General features: G+C 53.0%; 1 protein-coding gene across 1 annotated transcript; it reads left to right on the forward strand.

Moving 5' to 3' along the window:
* Positions 1 to 534: 534 nt before the first annotated feature.
* On the forward strand, positions 535 to 14,802 carry CPT1C (carnitine palmitoyltransferase 1C; the record flags this gene model as incomplete). Its single annotated transcript, XM_080908542.1, has 19 exons — positions 535 to 587; positions 1,286 to 1,440; positions 1,946 to 2,085; positions 4,215 to 4,386; positions 4,830 to 4,931; positions 5,008 to 5,145; positions 7,388 to 7,462; positions 7,608 to 7,718; positions 7,805 to 7,889; positions 9,386 to 9,581; positions 9,672 to 9,854; positions 10,513 to 10,618; positions 11,468 to 11,584; positions 11,992 to 12,156; positions 12,792 to 12,926; positions 13,476 to 13,628; positions 14,157 to 14,270; positions 14,386 to 14,478; positions 14,620 to 14,802. Exons 2-19 carry the CDS (start codon positions 1,300 to 1,302, stop codon positions 14,800 to 14,802), a joined length of 2,409 nt encoding a protein of 802 aa, XP_080764668.1. The 5' UTR covers positions 535 to 587; positions 1,286 to 1,299.
* Positions 14,803 to 15,621: the final 819 nt, after the last annotated feature.

Genomic DNA, 15,621 nt, shown 5'->3' on the forward strand with positions numbered 1-15,621 from the left:
ATAAAGCCGATTTCTGTGTCTGTGTGTGTTCCCATCTGGTACCGTCCCTTTGATTGTCTAGCTGGAATCTAGTCCCCAGTAGCGCCTGTTTCACTGTACGCCCGCTGTGGATGGTTCTGATGGGTCAGCCGGAGAAGCATCTCCTAAGATGTGCTCCAGCAGATATACGGCAGCACGCATGTCATGACGGTGTACCAAAAAGGGCAGGGAGGGAGGCCAAGGCTGTTCTTGGTTCTTAAACTGAATAAAAGAAGGGGGAAAAAGGGGCTTGGGGAGAGAGGGTTGTACGCTAGGACTCTGAGGGGGTGGGGCGAGAATGCGGAGGGATTGGAAAGGGGCAGGGACAGAACGCGGAGGGATCAGAGGAGGCGGGGATAAAACCTAGGACCTGAACACCCTGTTCAGGGAGGGAGGAGGTGGCCGTGGGTTTCAGGATAACAGCCAAAGACGGTTGATCAGGTCGTGGACTCATTACACGGGGACTGAATGTATGTACAAGAGAAACTGGGTACTGGACTCAAAACTGGGGGAAGGAGATGTACATGGAACTGACCCCAGGAACCGCGGCCTGCTGACCTCTGACCGGTGTAAGTACTAGTACCAGGTACAGGAAGGGCTATGGGCCTTTTGTTGGGGCAGGCGAGTGGGGCTTCTCCATCACTCCTGGACTTGCCTCCGCTCGTCACCAGCATCCCTTGATGCCGGGCATGCGCAGTAGGGTGCTTCCTCTTTCATCCTTCTCCAGACCCCATGGTGGAAGGGAACCCATGTGTCTGCCTTGCACTTGGAAATGAACAGAGCCACCATAGTTCATTTCCCTAAAGGGCTGAAAAAACTAGTATGTTAAAAAAAAAAAAAAAAAAAGACGAAAAACTAGTGTGCTTTATTTGAACAACAGATCCTGAATCAATTTCCCTCCCCCATCCCGGATACTGAGCATTGAATTCTCAGTGATACAGGTCTTACGATTGCTATCCAGCCTTTATACTTTCAGAGATCCCCAGTTAAATGAAGTCCTGTCCCAAAGCCCTCTCCAGCTCTGAGCTGCTGCACCCCTCGGGTTTTTAGAGCAGAGGATGCTGAGTTCTGTGGTCCCGCTGTGGGGAGGGATAAAGTCTGAGAGAGGGGGCTGGGGGCTGGAATCCTCCACCCACCCCACACACACCTGAGTAGAAGGAAAAGTCTGCACCGCTGGGTCTGCGGGAAAAGGACCAAGTTCTGGAGTCCTGAGTCTGAGGGAGGAGGCACCGAGGTCCTGGAGAATGATTCTCCGTCTTTCTCCTAGGGATCCCAGGGAACATGGCTGAGGCACACCAGGCCTCGATCTTGCTGTCTTCACTGAGTTCCGATGGGGCAGAAGTGGAGCTTAGCTCCTCAGTGTGGCAGGAGATTTACCTCTCTGCCCTGCGCTCCTGGAAAAGGCATCTCTGGCGTGTCTGGGTGAGGAGAGCTATTGGCTGGTTTCCTTCTGGGGATCCAGGTGCCTGCCTCTGGGGTTCCCGAAACCCACTTCTGAGATCTGCATGTCCAGCCTCAGGCCGCTGTTAACTATGGCTTCCTCTGGGGTGCTCTGTATTGGCCTGCCCGCTCCGCTCCACTCACCCCTGCTGCTAGCCCCGTGCAGCTCCGCCCCCAAAACTTCTAGTATAGTCTCCTGATCTTGGATTTACTTATTTACTTACTGACTGACTTCTTGGTGCCAAAGTTCAGGACCCGGCGTTTTGAATAATGAAGGCTAGCTCGAGAGACCCTCCCCCAGCCTCAGCCCCGTACTGGGGAGTAGGCAAAGGCTATACCATGCCCCCAACTCCTTACTAAATACATTCAGTAAAAAGGAATCCCAAGCATCTTTCCACATCCAAGACCCCATAAGCTACTGTGAGTGGCACAGAGCGCCCGTCCTCAGAGGGAACGTGTGACTGAAGATGCTCTTTTCTCAACGCAGAACGACTTTCTTGCTGGTGTGCTCCCTGCAACGCCACTCAGCTGGCTTTTCCTCTTCAGTACAATCCAGCTCGCCTGCCTCCTCCAGCTTGACCCTTCCCTAGGACTCATGGAGAAGATTAAAGAGTTGCTACCAGACTGGTGAGAACCTTCCTCTTCACCCCAGCCCCTGCCCTAACCCCCAACAGGACACTCAATGTGCTTGGTCAAAGGAACGTAATTTCTGGGTGTGGCAGTGCATAGATAGGCCTTGACTCCCAGGCTGTGGGAGGCAGAGGCAGGAGGATCTGGTCTACAGCCGTGGATGTTACTCAGAGAAACCCTGACTTGGGGGGTGGAGAGGCAGAAACAAATAAAAATGTAATTTTTGGAGCTTACTTTATGGCTGTTACTAGAGCTACAGCCAAAGGGGGGGGGTTCATCTCTTTGACTTCATATTTTTATCTACTTTGGATATTTGAGACAGGGTTTCCCGGTGTAGCTTTGTCTGTCCTGGAACTCACTCTGTAGACCAAGCTGTCCTTGAACTCAGAGATCCTCCTGTCTCTGCCTCCCAAGTACTGTCTGGCTTTCTTTCTTTCTCTCTTTTAAGATTTGTTTATTTTTTTAATTATTTTATTTATATAAGTACACTGTAGCTGTCTTCAGACACACCAAAAGAGGGCATCGGACCCCATTAGAGTTGGTTGTGAGCCACCATTGAACTCAGGACCTTGGGAAGAGCAGACAGTGCTCTTAACCGCTGAGCCATCTCTCCGGCTGCATCTCTTTATGTAACACTAGCTGTCCTGGACCTAGGTAGAGAGCAGGATAGCCTCAGCCTTGCAGAGATTTCCCCTCCCTCTGCCTCCCACGACCTGAGTGCCACATCAGGTTTTCAGGATGGCCCAGCTCTTATCTTTTTTTTTTCTTAAAAGATTTATTTATTTATTATATATATATATATAAGTACTGTCTTCAGACACACCAGAAGAGGGCACCAGATCTCATTACAGATGGTTGTGGGCCACCATGTGGTTGCTGGGATTTGAACTCAGGACCTCTGGAAGAGCAGTCAATGCTCTTAACTGCTGAGCCATCTCATCTCTCCAGCCCCCAGCTCTTATACTCAGTTCTGAACCCAGTTAGGGGTCAGGAATGGTGGCTCACCACCACCTGTTGTGTTGTCCCAGCAGAGGCAGAGGTTACATGGGAAGATCCTTTCTCAAAACACAAAACAAAACCAAAAGAAATGTCACCGGCCAAGTACACACCTATAACCCCAGGCAGAGATCCCTGAGTATGAAGCTCTCCTGGAAAACAAACCAAGATCCCATCTCATACCAAAACACCAAAGCCAACTTTATCACCTTTAGGAAGGGCCTGGAAACCAGGCAGGGATAGGTGTGCTGAGTTCTGGGAAGTGGGTAGGTCTTCCTTGGGAAGAAGCAGATTTTCCAAACAAGGCAGAGCCCTGATTAGACAGGGAAACTCCCAGGACATAGTAGATCCAGTCTAGAGAAGGGCATCCATGGATGCAGTGATGTGCCCAGTGTGAAGCCTGGAGCCCATGGCGGAGGGTTGCTAGGAGGCTAAGCTCTGGGCTCCCCCACCACACTGCACTCACTGGTTTCCCGTTCGCTTATTCACTTATTCTCATTTATTTTCTGGTCTCTCGAGACAAGGTTCTTTGTGGAGCCCTTGCCGTCTGTCCGCGAGTTTGCCTCTGACTCCTGAGTGCAGGGATTAAAGACCTGTGCCTCCACTCTCACTGCCCAGATTTTATTTTCTTAAAGAGATGGGGTATCTGTATCTCAGTCTGGCCTGGAGCTCCCATAAGTCCCTGCCTCAGCCTCAGAAGTGCTAGATTATAGGATTCCCCACCCCCCATCTAAAGCTCATGACTTTATGTATTTATTTCTTTGTGGCAGGGTTTCATGTAGCCTAGGCTATCCTCCATTTCACTATGTAGCCAAGGATGGACTTTCACTCATCTTCCTGCCTCCCCAGTGCTGGGACTTTAGGATTGTGTCAGCATGCCCAACTTATGCATTGAACCCTGGGTATTTGCACACTAGGCAAGCACTCCACCCCGGTGTACCCCCCGGGTCCTAGAAAAGTGATTTTAGAAGCTTGGTGCCTCCACAAGGGTGGTCATGGGCAACAGAGGGACACACCACTTTATAAGGTAAATAAATGTCTGTCAAATGGGGTTGTCCCCAGTGCCCATCTTGCAGGCTCAAGTCCGCTAAACAGCTTCAGGGGCACCCTTGTATTTATTTCTCTCCCAGGGGCGGACAGCACCATCAGCTCCAGGGGCTCCTGGCCGCGGCGGTGTTTGCCTCATGTTTGTGGGGAGCCCTAATCTTCACACTTCACGTGGCTCTGAGGCTCCTTCTGTCCCACCATGGCTGGCTTCTGGAACCTCATGGCACCATGTCCTCACCCACGAAGACCTGGCTGGTATGTGAGGGTCTAGACTCCCAGAACAAACACGTGGCTGTCTCTCTTTCTGGGTCTCGGTCTACTGCCACCGCGGTTTGTGTCCATACCCCCATTCTCTCTGGGGCTGTTTATCTCTCTCTTTGGGACTCTGTCGCTCTTCCTCTCTGCTTTGTAGCCAGTTGTCTCCCTCTTCACATGCTTTCATCCTGGACCCCCCTCCCCATTGTACATCATCTCTCCTCTGGGTCAACATCATCTCCCTCCTCCCTCCCCTCCCTCTCCAGCACCTCTATCCTCTCATTTTGTTCTTCACTCTATCTCTACTTCTCTCCCTTCATTATCTCCATCCCCCCTTTTTCCTCCTCCATCCATCATCTTGTCCTCTCTCCTCCTCCATTCTCCCTCTCCCCTTCGTCCTCCCTCCTCCTTGCCCCAACTGGGTCCTCTCCTCTGTCCCGCAGGCACTGGTCAGAATCTTTTCCGGGAGGCACCCGATGCTCTTCAGCTTCCAACGTGCGCTCCCGCGGCAGCCGGTGCCCAAGGCGCAGGACACCGTGCGCAAGGTGGGCTTGTCCCGGGGTGGGGCGACCTCGGGAGGACGGCGGGGGCCCTGACGCCCCGGTCCTCGTTGGCTTGTAGTACCTAGAGTCTGTGCGCCCTGTGCTCGGAGACGACGCTTTCGACCGCGCTGCGGCGCTGGCAAACGACTTCCTGAGGTCGCAAGCGCCACGACTACAGTTCTATTTACAACTCAAGTCCTGGTGTGCTTCCAACTACGTGAGTTCGGGCCCCAGTCCGGCCCTGCAGTGATTGGCCCACCCGTCCTGTGGTGATTGGCCCGCCCTAACCATGCCCCTGCCACGATTGGCCTATCCAAGTGATTGGCCTGCCCCAGCCCTGCTTGTGATTTGCTGGATAATGGAATTTCAGTAAGTAGCCCCGCCTCTTTGGCAGTCTCTAAGCCCCGCCCCCACGCTCAGCCCCTCCCTGTTGCCCCCCCAAATTGGAATCGCTTCAGGATCCTCTATCCGAGTTTGAGTCCCACCCACTACTTGTGTTAGGACCAGAATTCCAACATGAATCCGTCCACCATTTCCAGCTCCCGGAAGGGTTTCCTAGCTAGGTGGTTAGCTAGTTTGAGAGCTAGGCCCGGGGTAGCACTTTGAGTTGAGCTCCTTGGGAAACTGAGGTACAGAATGAGTCACAGGAATCAGGAATGCCAGCCTTGGCTAATGTAGGAAACTGGAGACGGGTGACAGGCATCGGGCATCTGAGAGGTGGTGAAGAAGAAAGGTGGAGCTATAAATATCTCAGAGGTGGGCAGAGAGCCTGAGTGTGAACTGAACTTGTCCAGCTGTTGGCAGGACTTAGGAAAAGTGGAAGAGGCAATAATTGTAAACGAGTGTGAAAGGGGGCTTCACTTTGGTCAGAACGCGGGCAGATGGGGAAGCCTAGAGTGGTAGGTTTTCTCAGGAAGGTAGTAAGGAGCTGGAAAGATTTAGAACAGGACAGGATGTGTAGGAAGTCCTGGAGATTGCAAGTTGGATAGAACTCTGAGGATAACCGCTAGCTAACAGACACTTAAATTAATCCAAGCACTGGGCTTGCCTGGGACTGGAGGCACATGCTTTTAATCTCTGATACTCGAGACAGAGGCTGGAAAAGGAAAGAGGGTCCAGGGCGGAGCACCCCGGGGGGAGTGGGGTCACAAGTGAGTGTTAAGTGTCTGAAAGGGTTGGAACAGAACAGACCTTAGCGATCCACTTTTATTCCTTTTCTCTTCATTTTCTTAGGCCGGATTCTGTTCTTTAAAAGTATATACAGGAGCTGGAGAGACGGTTCAACAGTTAAGAGCACTTGTTGCTCTTACGGGGGACGTGGGCTCGATTCCCAGTACCCACATGGAGGTTCAGAAGCCTCTGTAGTTCCAGTTCCAAAGGACCTGGTTCCTCCTTCTGTCCTCAGGGTGCTGCTGGTACACAGATATTCCTGCATGGAAAACACCCAAGCACATGAGTAAATCTTAAACTTTTATAACATATAAGTACACTGTAAGCTGTCTCCAGACACACCAGAAGAGGGTATCAGATCCCATTACAGATGGTGGTGAGCCACCATTGGTTGCTGGGATTTGAACTCAGGACCTCTGGAAGAGCAGTCAATGCTCTTAACCACTGAGTCATCTCTCCAGCTCCCAATAAATGTGGACCTTACTGTTTTGTGTCTGTGTGTGTGTGCTCGAGAGCGCATGTTCCTGTAGGTGTGCATACGAGTTTGAATGTACATATACACAAAAGTGTGTGTGCTTGAGTGTGCAGTCTGGAGGTCCACCTCAGCTGCCATTCCTCGGGGCACCATACAGTTGTGTTGTTTGTTTGAAGATATTTTTGTTTGTTTGTTTTTACTTTATGTGTATGTGTGTCTGCATGTTTGTATATGTGGATGTGTTACAGACATGCATCACCCACATGCATTACCAGAAGCCAGAAAAGGGTGGAGGACCGAATCCCCTGTAGCTGGAGTTGTATGCAGTTGTGAGCTCCCATGAGGGTGTTGGGAACCAAACCCAGCTCCACCTAGCTTTTTGAAATCGGGTCCCTCACTGGGATGAGGGGTCTGCTGATTCGGCTGGGGTGTCTGGCTAGCAGGTCCCAGCAATTCTCTCTCTTCCTCCCCGGCATTGAGATTATAAGTGTGAACCCCAACTTTTCCTTGGGCCCCCCCAAGGATCTGGCTGGGGTTCTCATGCTTGCAGGGCAAACAGTTGCCGAGCCATCTCCCTGGTGCCTTCAGTCTTGTTAATGGCTACGTAATAGCCCGTAACTTGGGGGTAGCAGGTTTTAACGAGCTAATCCTTGAGCCACGGACTTAGAGGCTACTGCTGGTTGTTAACCATAACCAATCCCCCCCCCATCCTGCCCATGTGACATGGGAACATCTGTGGGCTTCCCCGGTCACACCATCGCTCTCCCTCGGGGTCTCAGCCACCCCGGCTGAGCGTCTCTGATTCTCCCCCCAGGTCAGTGACTGGTGGGAAGAGTTTGTGTACCTGCGTTCTCGAGGTTCACTGATTAACGGCACCTACTACATGATGGTGAGGAGGGAGAGGCAGGCACGGGGGTGGCAGAGGCTTCGAGGCCTTGGTGACCCACGACATAAGGGCAGAGTGCTGTCTGGAGCCCACGTCAGGGACAAGCATGGCCTCGATGTGTTTTGTGTTCCCTCCCTTTGCCGCCAAGCAGGATTTCCTGTATGTCACCCCAACGCCGCTTCAGGCAGCCCGCGCCGGCAATGCTGTGCACACCCTACTCCTGTATCGCCACCTTCTGAGTCGGCAGGAGATCCCACCGGTAAGGCGGATCCTGTGGGTTGGGGATGGAGGCGCAGGGAGCCACAGAGGGCCAAGCCTGGCTCAGGAGCCCTTGGCCTCCTGCAGACATTGTTGATGGGGATGCGCCCCTTGTGTTCCGCCCAGTACGAGAGGATGTTCAACACGACACGGATTCCGGGAGTGGAGAAAGGTGAGGACAGCCCACTACTCAGTCCTTGTCCCTTTTTCTGCAACAGGCGCAGAGACTGGGAGCAGCATTCTAGCCAGCATGGGCGGGTCTCTCTCCTGAGGGCGGGTCTCTCTCCTGAGAGCTGGTCTCTCTCCTGAGGGCGGGTCTCTCTCCTGATGAGAGAGATAAGGCTTCCTATGTGGTCTCAGGAAATCGTTGCCAGCTCTGAGGCTTAGCTTCTTCAACAGTGAAATGGAGTAACATTGGTACCTGAGGAGGTGTAAAATTAAAGATAACTTACGGGGGAGCAAGAAAGCCTCTCATTTTATATGAGTGTACTCAGACACGCCAGAAGAGGGCACCAGATCCCATCACAGATGGTTGTGAGCCACCATGTGGTTGCTGGGAATTGAACTCAGGACCTTTGGAAGAGCAGTCGGTGCTCTTAACCACTGAGCCATCTCTCCAGCCCAATTTTTTGCAATTTTTAAAAACAAAAATACTACATCTTTGTCCTCCTTATGTTCCTTCCTCCATTCCCGAAGCTCATGGCTTGTTTGATTAGTTGTTTGGGGCGTTTTTTTTTTTTGTTTGTTTGTTTTGTTTTTTTAGGGGCGGGGGTTGTTTTTCAAGACAGGGTTTCTCTGTGCAGCCCTGGTTGTCCTGGGACTCACTGTGTGCTCCAGGCTGGCCTGGAACTCAGAGATCTGCCTGCCTCTCCCTCTTGAATGCTGGGAGTAAAGGTGTGAGCCACTATCTCCTGGCTGTTTCTTCTTTTTCCCCTTCCTTTTCCTCTTCTTCCTCCTCCTTCTTCTCCTCCTCCTTCTCCTCCTCCTCTTCTTCATTTTAGTTTATTTATTCATTTGTTTTATTCTATGTGTATGAGTGTTTTGCCTGCACGTGCATTTATGTGCACCGCCTATGTGTCTGGTACCACGGGAGGGACTGGAACTGGAGCCAGAGCTGGTTGAGAGATGCCATGTGGGTTCCAGGAATGGAAGCCAAACAACAGTGCTGTCAGCCACTGAGCCACGCTCCAGCCCTGGACCTCTTCTTCTTTAATTATATTTTATGTGTATGAGCGCCATGCATGTCTGTCTGTCTGTCTGTGCCTGTTGAGACCAGGAGAGGGCGTCAGGTCTGACACTGGACAGATGGTCCTGAGCAGCCATCTGGGTCCTCAGGAAACACTTAACCACTGAGGCACTTCTCCGGCCCTGAGCAGACCGACTTCCTGCCTAACATGTAGGAGGCCCTCAGTTATAAATGAGGTGTGGTGGCTTACACCTGTCGCCCACTGGGAAGTAGGAGGCATTGAAGATCAAGAGTTCGAAGCCATCCTCCGCTCTATAGATCAAAGTTGGAAATAACCTGGGCTATACTCAGGCTGTGGACTAGTACACAACTGTCAAAATTAATAAAAACGCATCCCAGGGGCAGAAAGCACAACTAGTAAGTGGGGTGGTTCTTAGAATGTAGTCTCTTCCCACCTTCATGTTCCTCCCTTACTCCTCCAGATTACCTTCTTCACCTCCAAGACAGCCGACATGTGGCTGTCTTCCACCGGGGCAGATTCTTCCGTGTGGGGACCCACTCTTCCAGTGGCCTGCTGTCCCCGCGGGCTCTGGAACAACAGTTCCAGGACATTCTGGATGACTCCTCCCCAGCCTGTCCCCTTGAGGAACATCTAGCTGCTCTGACTGCTGCTCCCAGGTGAGGGCCAGTAACCTGTGCTTGAGCTCCAGGGGACAGGCCGGGCAGGGTAGAGGGCCAGCTGGGTTCAGGCCCCTCCCACTCGGACAGGAGTATGTGGGCCCAGGTTCGGGAGTCCGTGAAGACCCATGCAGCCGCTGCCCTGGAGGCTGTGGAAGGTGCCGCCTTCTTTGTGTCCCTCGATTCTGAGCCCGCGGGACTGACCAGAGAAGACCCCGCAGCTTCCCTGGATGCCTATGCCCACACCCTGCTGGCTGGCCGAGGCCATGACCGGTGAGTCTACCCGCCCCACAATACCACCCACACTCTTACGGAGACAACCAGACCCCACACCCCAACAGCTAGACCCAGGGGGGTCACGTATTATCTTACAACCCCCAAAATGGTTCAGAGGAGATAAGAGACCTCTAACGCAGAGAACTGGTCTGCTCAAGACCCCCAGACTCTTCTGTCTTGGTGCTCATTTATGTCAGTAAACATGGATGTGTCTCGTTCAGTTTTAGCCGCTGTGTAGTACTCTCTAGTCTGAGCAGAGTTCACTTGACTGATACTCCACCCTTGCACTTGTGAGTTACTACTAGTTACTGCTCATGATTAACTGCTCCATTGAACTACGGTCAGTTAAGGGAGTGTGGTCCCCTGACGGAGGATTATTTAGCTGTGACAACAGACCTGAGATTGAGGGTCTCTTCCCAGCACCTCCAGAGCTGACTTTCTAGAAAAATAAGACGAAAAAAGCAGTTCCCTAAATCCAACACCCATGCGGAGACTGTCTGATACCACCTCTGGGATCGGCAGCACTCCCAGAGGCCCCATGGGCTGGTCCCCTGTCCCCTCCTCACCTTGAAGCACACCACCACACCGAAAGCCCCACGGGTGCTCACGTTCTCCTCCCTGGCTCTTTGGTGACCCACCCAAACTTTTTCTGCAGTTGGTTTGACAAGTCCTTCACCCTCATCGTCTTCTCCAATGGGAAGCTGGGCCTCAGCGTGGAACACTCGTGGGCTGACTGCCCTGTCTCGGGGCATTTATGGGAGGTGCGTTCCTAAGGGTCTGGGTACCCTGTCCAAAGACTAACCCTTAGAACTAACCTTAGATCAGAGACAGAGAAGGGCCCAGCAAAGAATGGGGCTTGCCATGATGACCTGCCTGGGGTGGGTGTGTCACTGAGGTTCAAAGAAAGTTATTTTCGAGGGTCACACAGAAAGAAGGCACAGTGACAGTGAACTTAAAGCCTGTTACATTTCCCCACGCATGCATATGCAGAGAGACAGACAGACACACACACACACACATACAGGATGCTGTAACGCACTCTCTCTGGGGATATAGCACACATGCACACTCATGCACATACACTTATACTGGCACACACACACACACACACAAGCGCTGTAGCACACATCTGTAATCCAAATACTTGAAAAGCAGGAGGCTTTTAGTTTGAGGCCAGCCTGGGCTATAGGATGGTCTGTTGCAAAAGGAAACAAAACTGGCTTTGGCCTCAACTGATGGACTTGTGAAGTCCTGGGTCCCATCCCCAGCAGCATGGAAGATGGCCGGGGGGCCTGCTTGCTGCCTGTCATGTTCCAGCATGTAGGAGGTAGAGGCGGGAAGATGGCAAGTTCAGAATCATCAACCACACAGAAAATTCCAGGCTAGCCTAGGCTACATCAGACCCTGTTTTAAAATGGAACCAAAATGGGTTACAAGGCAGCTGAGAGAGGCAGAAACCCCGAAGGCTAAGCAGCGGGTGCCTGCTTGGTGGGAACCTAAAACATCCCACAGCACTGGGTTCTGGGGCTCATACTCGGCCACACTGGACCCTGCTGCGGCCGTTTCCATGGTGGATTCAGTCCAGAAGCAAATGACACTTTTGTCCCCAGTTCACCCTGGCCACAGAGTGCTTCCAGTTGGGATACGCCACAGATGGCCACTGTAAGGGGCAACCTGACCCTACCCTGCCACAGCCTCAGCGCCTGCAGTGGGACCTTCCAGAGCAGGTGGACTCTGTAGCTCCCCTTTAAGTACCTCGCCTTCACCCCGAATTCATCCTCTGCTCCCTGTGCCAACTTTCACATCACACCAAACATACCCACTGCCTAGAGTCCCACAGTATCCCCAACACCTCCGCCTCTACCTCTTCCCTCCGTTCCCTGCACCTTGTCTCTCTGGTGGACCTGTCCCAACAACCATAGCCCTGCCGGGCGTCATGCCTAGTCCCTTCTAACCCCTTTAAGGCCCCTTGCATCTCAGTTCCTGCCTTCCTCTGAGTTGAATCCCACTCCCTTACCACAGTCCCCCACCCCACCTAACCTCATCCCCACCTTCCCTTCCAGACCCATACCTAAGCTCTGCTTCTGGCCTGCGTGTTAACACCAGTCCTTTCTCCCACCTCCTTCTCCGGCAGATCCGTCCGTCCATCTCTCTGGCCCTTAGGGGAGCCAAGACCTTGTCTGGCAATCTTGACTGCCACGTCTTCCCCTTTTCCCACTTCGGCAGGAGCTTCATCAAATGTTGCGGCGTCTCTTCAGACAGTTTCATCCAGCTGGCCCTGCAGCTGTCACACTTCCGGGTCAGTGTCTGCTCCCTCAGAGTCTCCAACGCCTGCCTCTCCACCCACCTCCTCGGGGGGGCTCTTGCCCTTCCCGTTGTGGGTTATCTGCTCATCCATTTTTTTAAAAAAATGTATTTATTACATATAATAAGTTCATGCTAGCTGTCCTCAGACTCACCAGAAGGGGGCATCAGATCTCATCACAGATGGTTGTGAGCCACCATGTGGTTGCTGGGATTTGAACTCAGGGCCTCTGGAAGAGCTGTCAGTGCTCTAACCACTGAGCCATCTCTGGTTAGATCAGCCTTTAGGGAACACATAGGGGCTTGTGGGGGTGTGCAGGGGCCTCACTGTGTATCCCCGGCTGGCCTCAAACTCACAAGAGATCCTCCTGTATCTACCTTCCAAGCGCTAGGACTAAAGGTATGGACAACCAAGCCTGGTAGGTCAGTCGTCTAACATAGGTTGACCATCTTGTGAATCAGATATGTTATTCTGGGTCAGCCCTCTTGTTGTGGGGTCGGCCATTTTGTGAGTTTGTTGCGTTGTGTGGGTTTGCTCTCTTGATTTCCTTAGTTTTCAGCAAGATGAGGTTGGTTGGAGATCAGGACTCCAAGGCCCAGCTGACAGGTTCCTCTTCTCCTTTCCCCCAGGACAGGGGCCGATTCTGCCTGAGTTATGAGTCCGTCATGACTCGACTGTTCTTGGAAGGCAGGACGGAGACGGTGAGGTCTTGCACTAGAGAGGCCTGCCAGTTCGTGAGAGCCATGGACAACAAGGAGAAGACAGTGAGTGTCAGCCACATAGGGGTCTCCGTCCTCTGTGACCACACTTGCAGACACCTGTGGCCAGGGTCTGGGAGGGGCATCCACAACAAGGGGCCAACCAGCTCCGACTGGGGATTCAAAATGAGGGCTTAGCGATCGATCGACTGGGTGTGTCCCCGGCTTTAGTGGGGCTGACACACGGTACTGGGCGACACTTTGCAGAGTGTGTGGCTGTTCGCTTCAGCCACGGTGACACTGTGTGACCATGACGTCTGTCTACATCATACCTCAAATAATTTATAGCCTCTGCTCTAAACAATTCTCCTACCTCCCTGCTCGCAAGCCCATCTCCCTCCCCCGTGAGATGCTGTCGCTCACTAGGGGACGGAAAGGTCCTAAGGTCAAGCACACGTCACACCTAGCTGTGTGACCCTGGACAAGTTGCTTCTGCTCTTTGAACCCATTTCCTCTCAATCTTGGAAGCTGGCTCAAGACCAGATATAATCCAGGTCCTCAAAGTAAGCCCACTTCCTGTCTTTCCATGACCTTTGACTGCCCTGGGGGACCCAGGACCAACAGTGCCTTGCCCTGTTCCGGGTGGCCGTGGACAAGCACCAGGCCCTACTGAAGGCAGCGATGAGCGGGCAAGGGATCGACCGGCACCTCTTCGCACTATACATCATGTCCCGGCTCCTCCATTCGCAGTCACCCTTCCTGACCCAGGTCAGGGAATCGGTTAAGAGGAGGAGGAATGGCAGGAGAAAGGGGGAGTTAGGAGCCAAACCTGGGGTGGGGGGTGGTGCTGAGGGATGAGAGAGGTTCAGCAGTACAGCATCAGCCTAGAATCCCCCACTTAAGGGTTTGGCTCAGTGGTAGAGCCTGCCATGCGACAGGTCCTGGGTCCGTCCCCAGCACCACAAAGGAAGGGCTGGGTGGTGGCGGCGGCGGCCCAGGCCTTTAATCCCAAGCCTTCGGGAGGCAGAGGCAGGCCGATCTCGGAGATCAGAGTTCCATGACAGCCAGAGCTACACAGTGAGACCCTGTTTGGGAGCGCGGGGAGGGGCACTAGGTGGGAGGGAGGACGAAAGAGCGGAGTGGAAAATGAGGCGTCGCGGGGGGCGTGGCTAGTTGAGGGGGCGTGGTCAGAGGAAAGCCTCTGATTTTGGAGGCCTTGGCATAGGAGGGGGTCATAAGTCTTGCAGTGGAGGAAGGGAATTCTTTTCTGCTTATATGACCACCTGCCACCCTCAGGTCCAGTCGCAGCAGTGGCTTCTGTCCACCAGCCAGATCCCTGTGCAGCAGACCCACCTGTTTGATGTCCACAATTATCCGGATTATGTTTCCTCTGGAAGTGGATTTGGACCTGTGAGTGAACTGGACTGCGTCCAGCCTCTGGACAGCCTGGGAGGGGGCAGTGGGGACTCCGCCCAGGGCGTGGAGGATAGGCTGGTACTGGTTTGCTTTCCTCTCCCTGCTGCAGGCCAACGACCATGGGTATGGCATATCCTACATCTTCATGGGGGAAAAGGCAATCACCTTCCACATCTCCAGCAAGAAATCAAGCACAGAAACAGTAAGAGGAACTTGAGTGCCTTCCTCGTCTCCCTCTAAATTCTGGGATGGAGACCTTCAGATCTCAGGGGTCCCTGTTCTAGCCTCCTCCCTCAGACCTGTCCCCCAGGCCTCCCCTAGCTCCTCGTCTGCTTCTTCGCAGGACTCGCACCGGCTGGGGCAGCACATTGAAAACGCCCTGTTGGATGTAGCCTCCCTGTTCCAGGCTGGACAGCATTTCAAGCGCCAGATCAGGGGGCTTGGGGAGAATTCAGGTTTTAGATACGGCTTTCTCTCCTGTGAGACTGTGGACCCCGATATCCCCACATCCTCCACCAACTTGTGAGCCCCTCAGCAGGGAGCTGGTCTCCCTCAGGAAGGAGGGCATTGTTCCCAGGGCTTGTCTGGCGCAGACAGGGGTACGGGGGATCCCCACACCCACCTGGTAATAAAGATGTGAGTGGGATGCAGTGTCCACTGTGGTCTTCTGTGGGGCATTGGTGGACTTGGGGGGGTGGAGCACCCCTTTCACCCCAATTTGGCTTCCCAGTTGTCCTCACCTTAACCACAGCCCACACCATCACCTGAGTAGGCTCTATTCCAGACTCCCTGGCTAGACCAGGTTAGTTCCTCATACTGAAGGACCATCAGACTATCTCCAAACTAAAGTCTGAACTAAAGTTCTTTCCTTCGAGGAGAAAAGATTGAGGCAGGGTCCTGTGTTTCAGGCAAGCCACTCTGGAACTTCCTAGCCGCATCCTGTGGTTCAGGCAAACCGCACCTTTGACCTTCCTGTGTCTGCCTCCTAGATGCTGGAATGATGGGGTGTACCACTGTATCCTATTGAAAGTCGACTCAGAGGTAGGAGGATGCTGAGTTCCAGGCTAGCCTGAGCTACATTGCAAGGTTTAATCTCAAAGTGTGCATGTGTTTGTGTGTGTTGGGAGGGTTGTCTCTTTAATCCCAGCACGTGGGAGGCGGAGGCGGGGAGATCTCCGAGCTCAAAGCTAGCCTCATCTGGTTTCATACAGTGAGTTCCAGGACTAGAGCTACGTAGTGAGACCCAGTCTCAATACAAAGCAAAGCAAAACCAGTAACAGGGATTTACTCTTAATTAATCAAATGCCTCTGAGAAATTAGCGGGTCCTCATTTTACCAGCCTCAT

This window comes from Micromys minutus (genome assembly GCF_963924665.1).
Source record: "Micromys minutus genome assembly, chromosome: 32".
NCBI classification, from domain to species: Eukaryota; Metazoa; Chordata; class Mammalia; order Rodentia; family Muridae; genus Micromys; species Micromys minutus.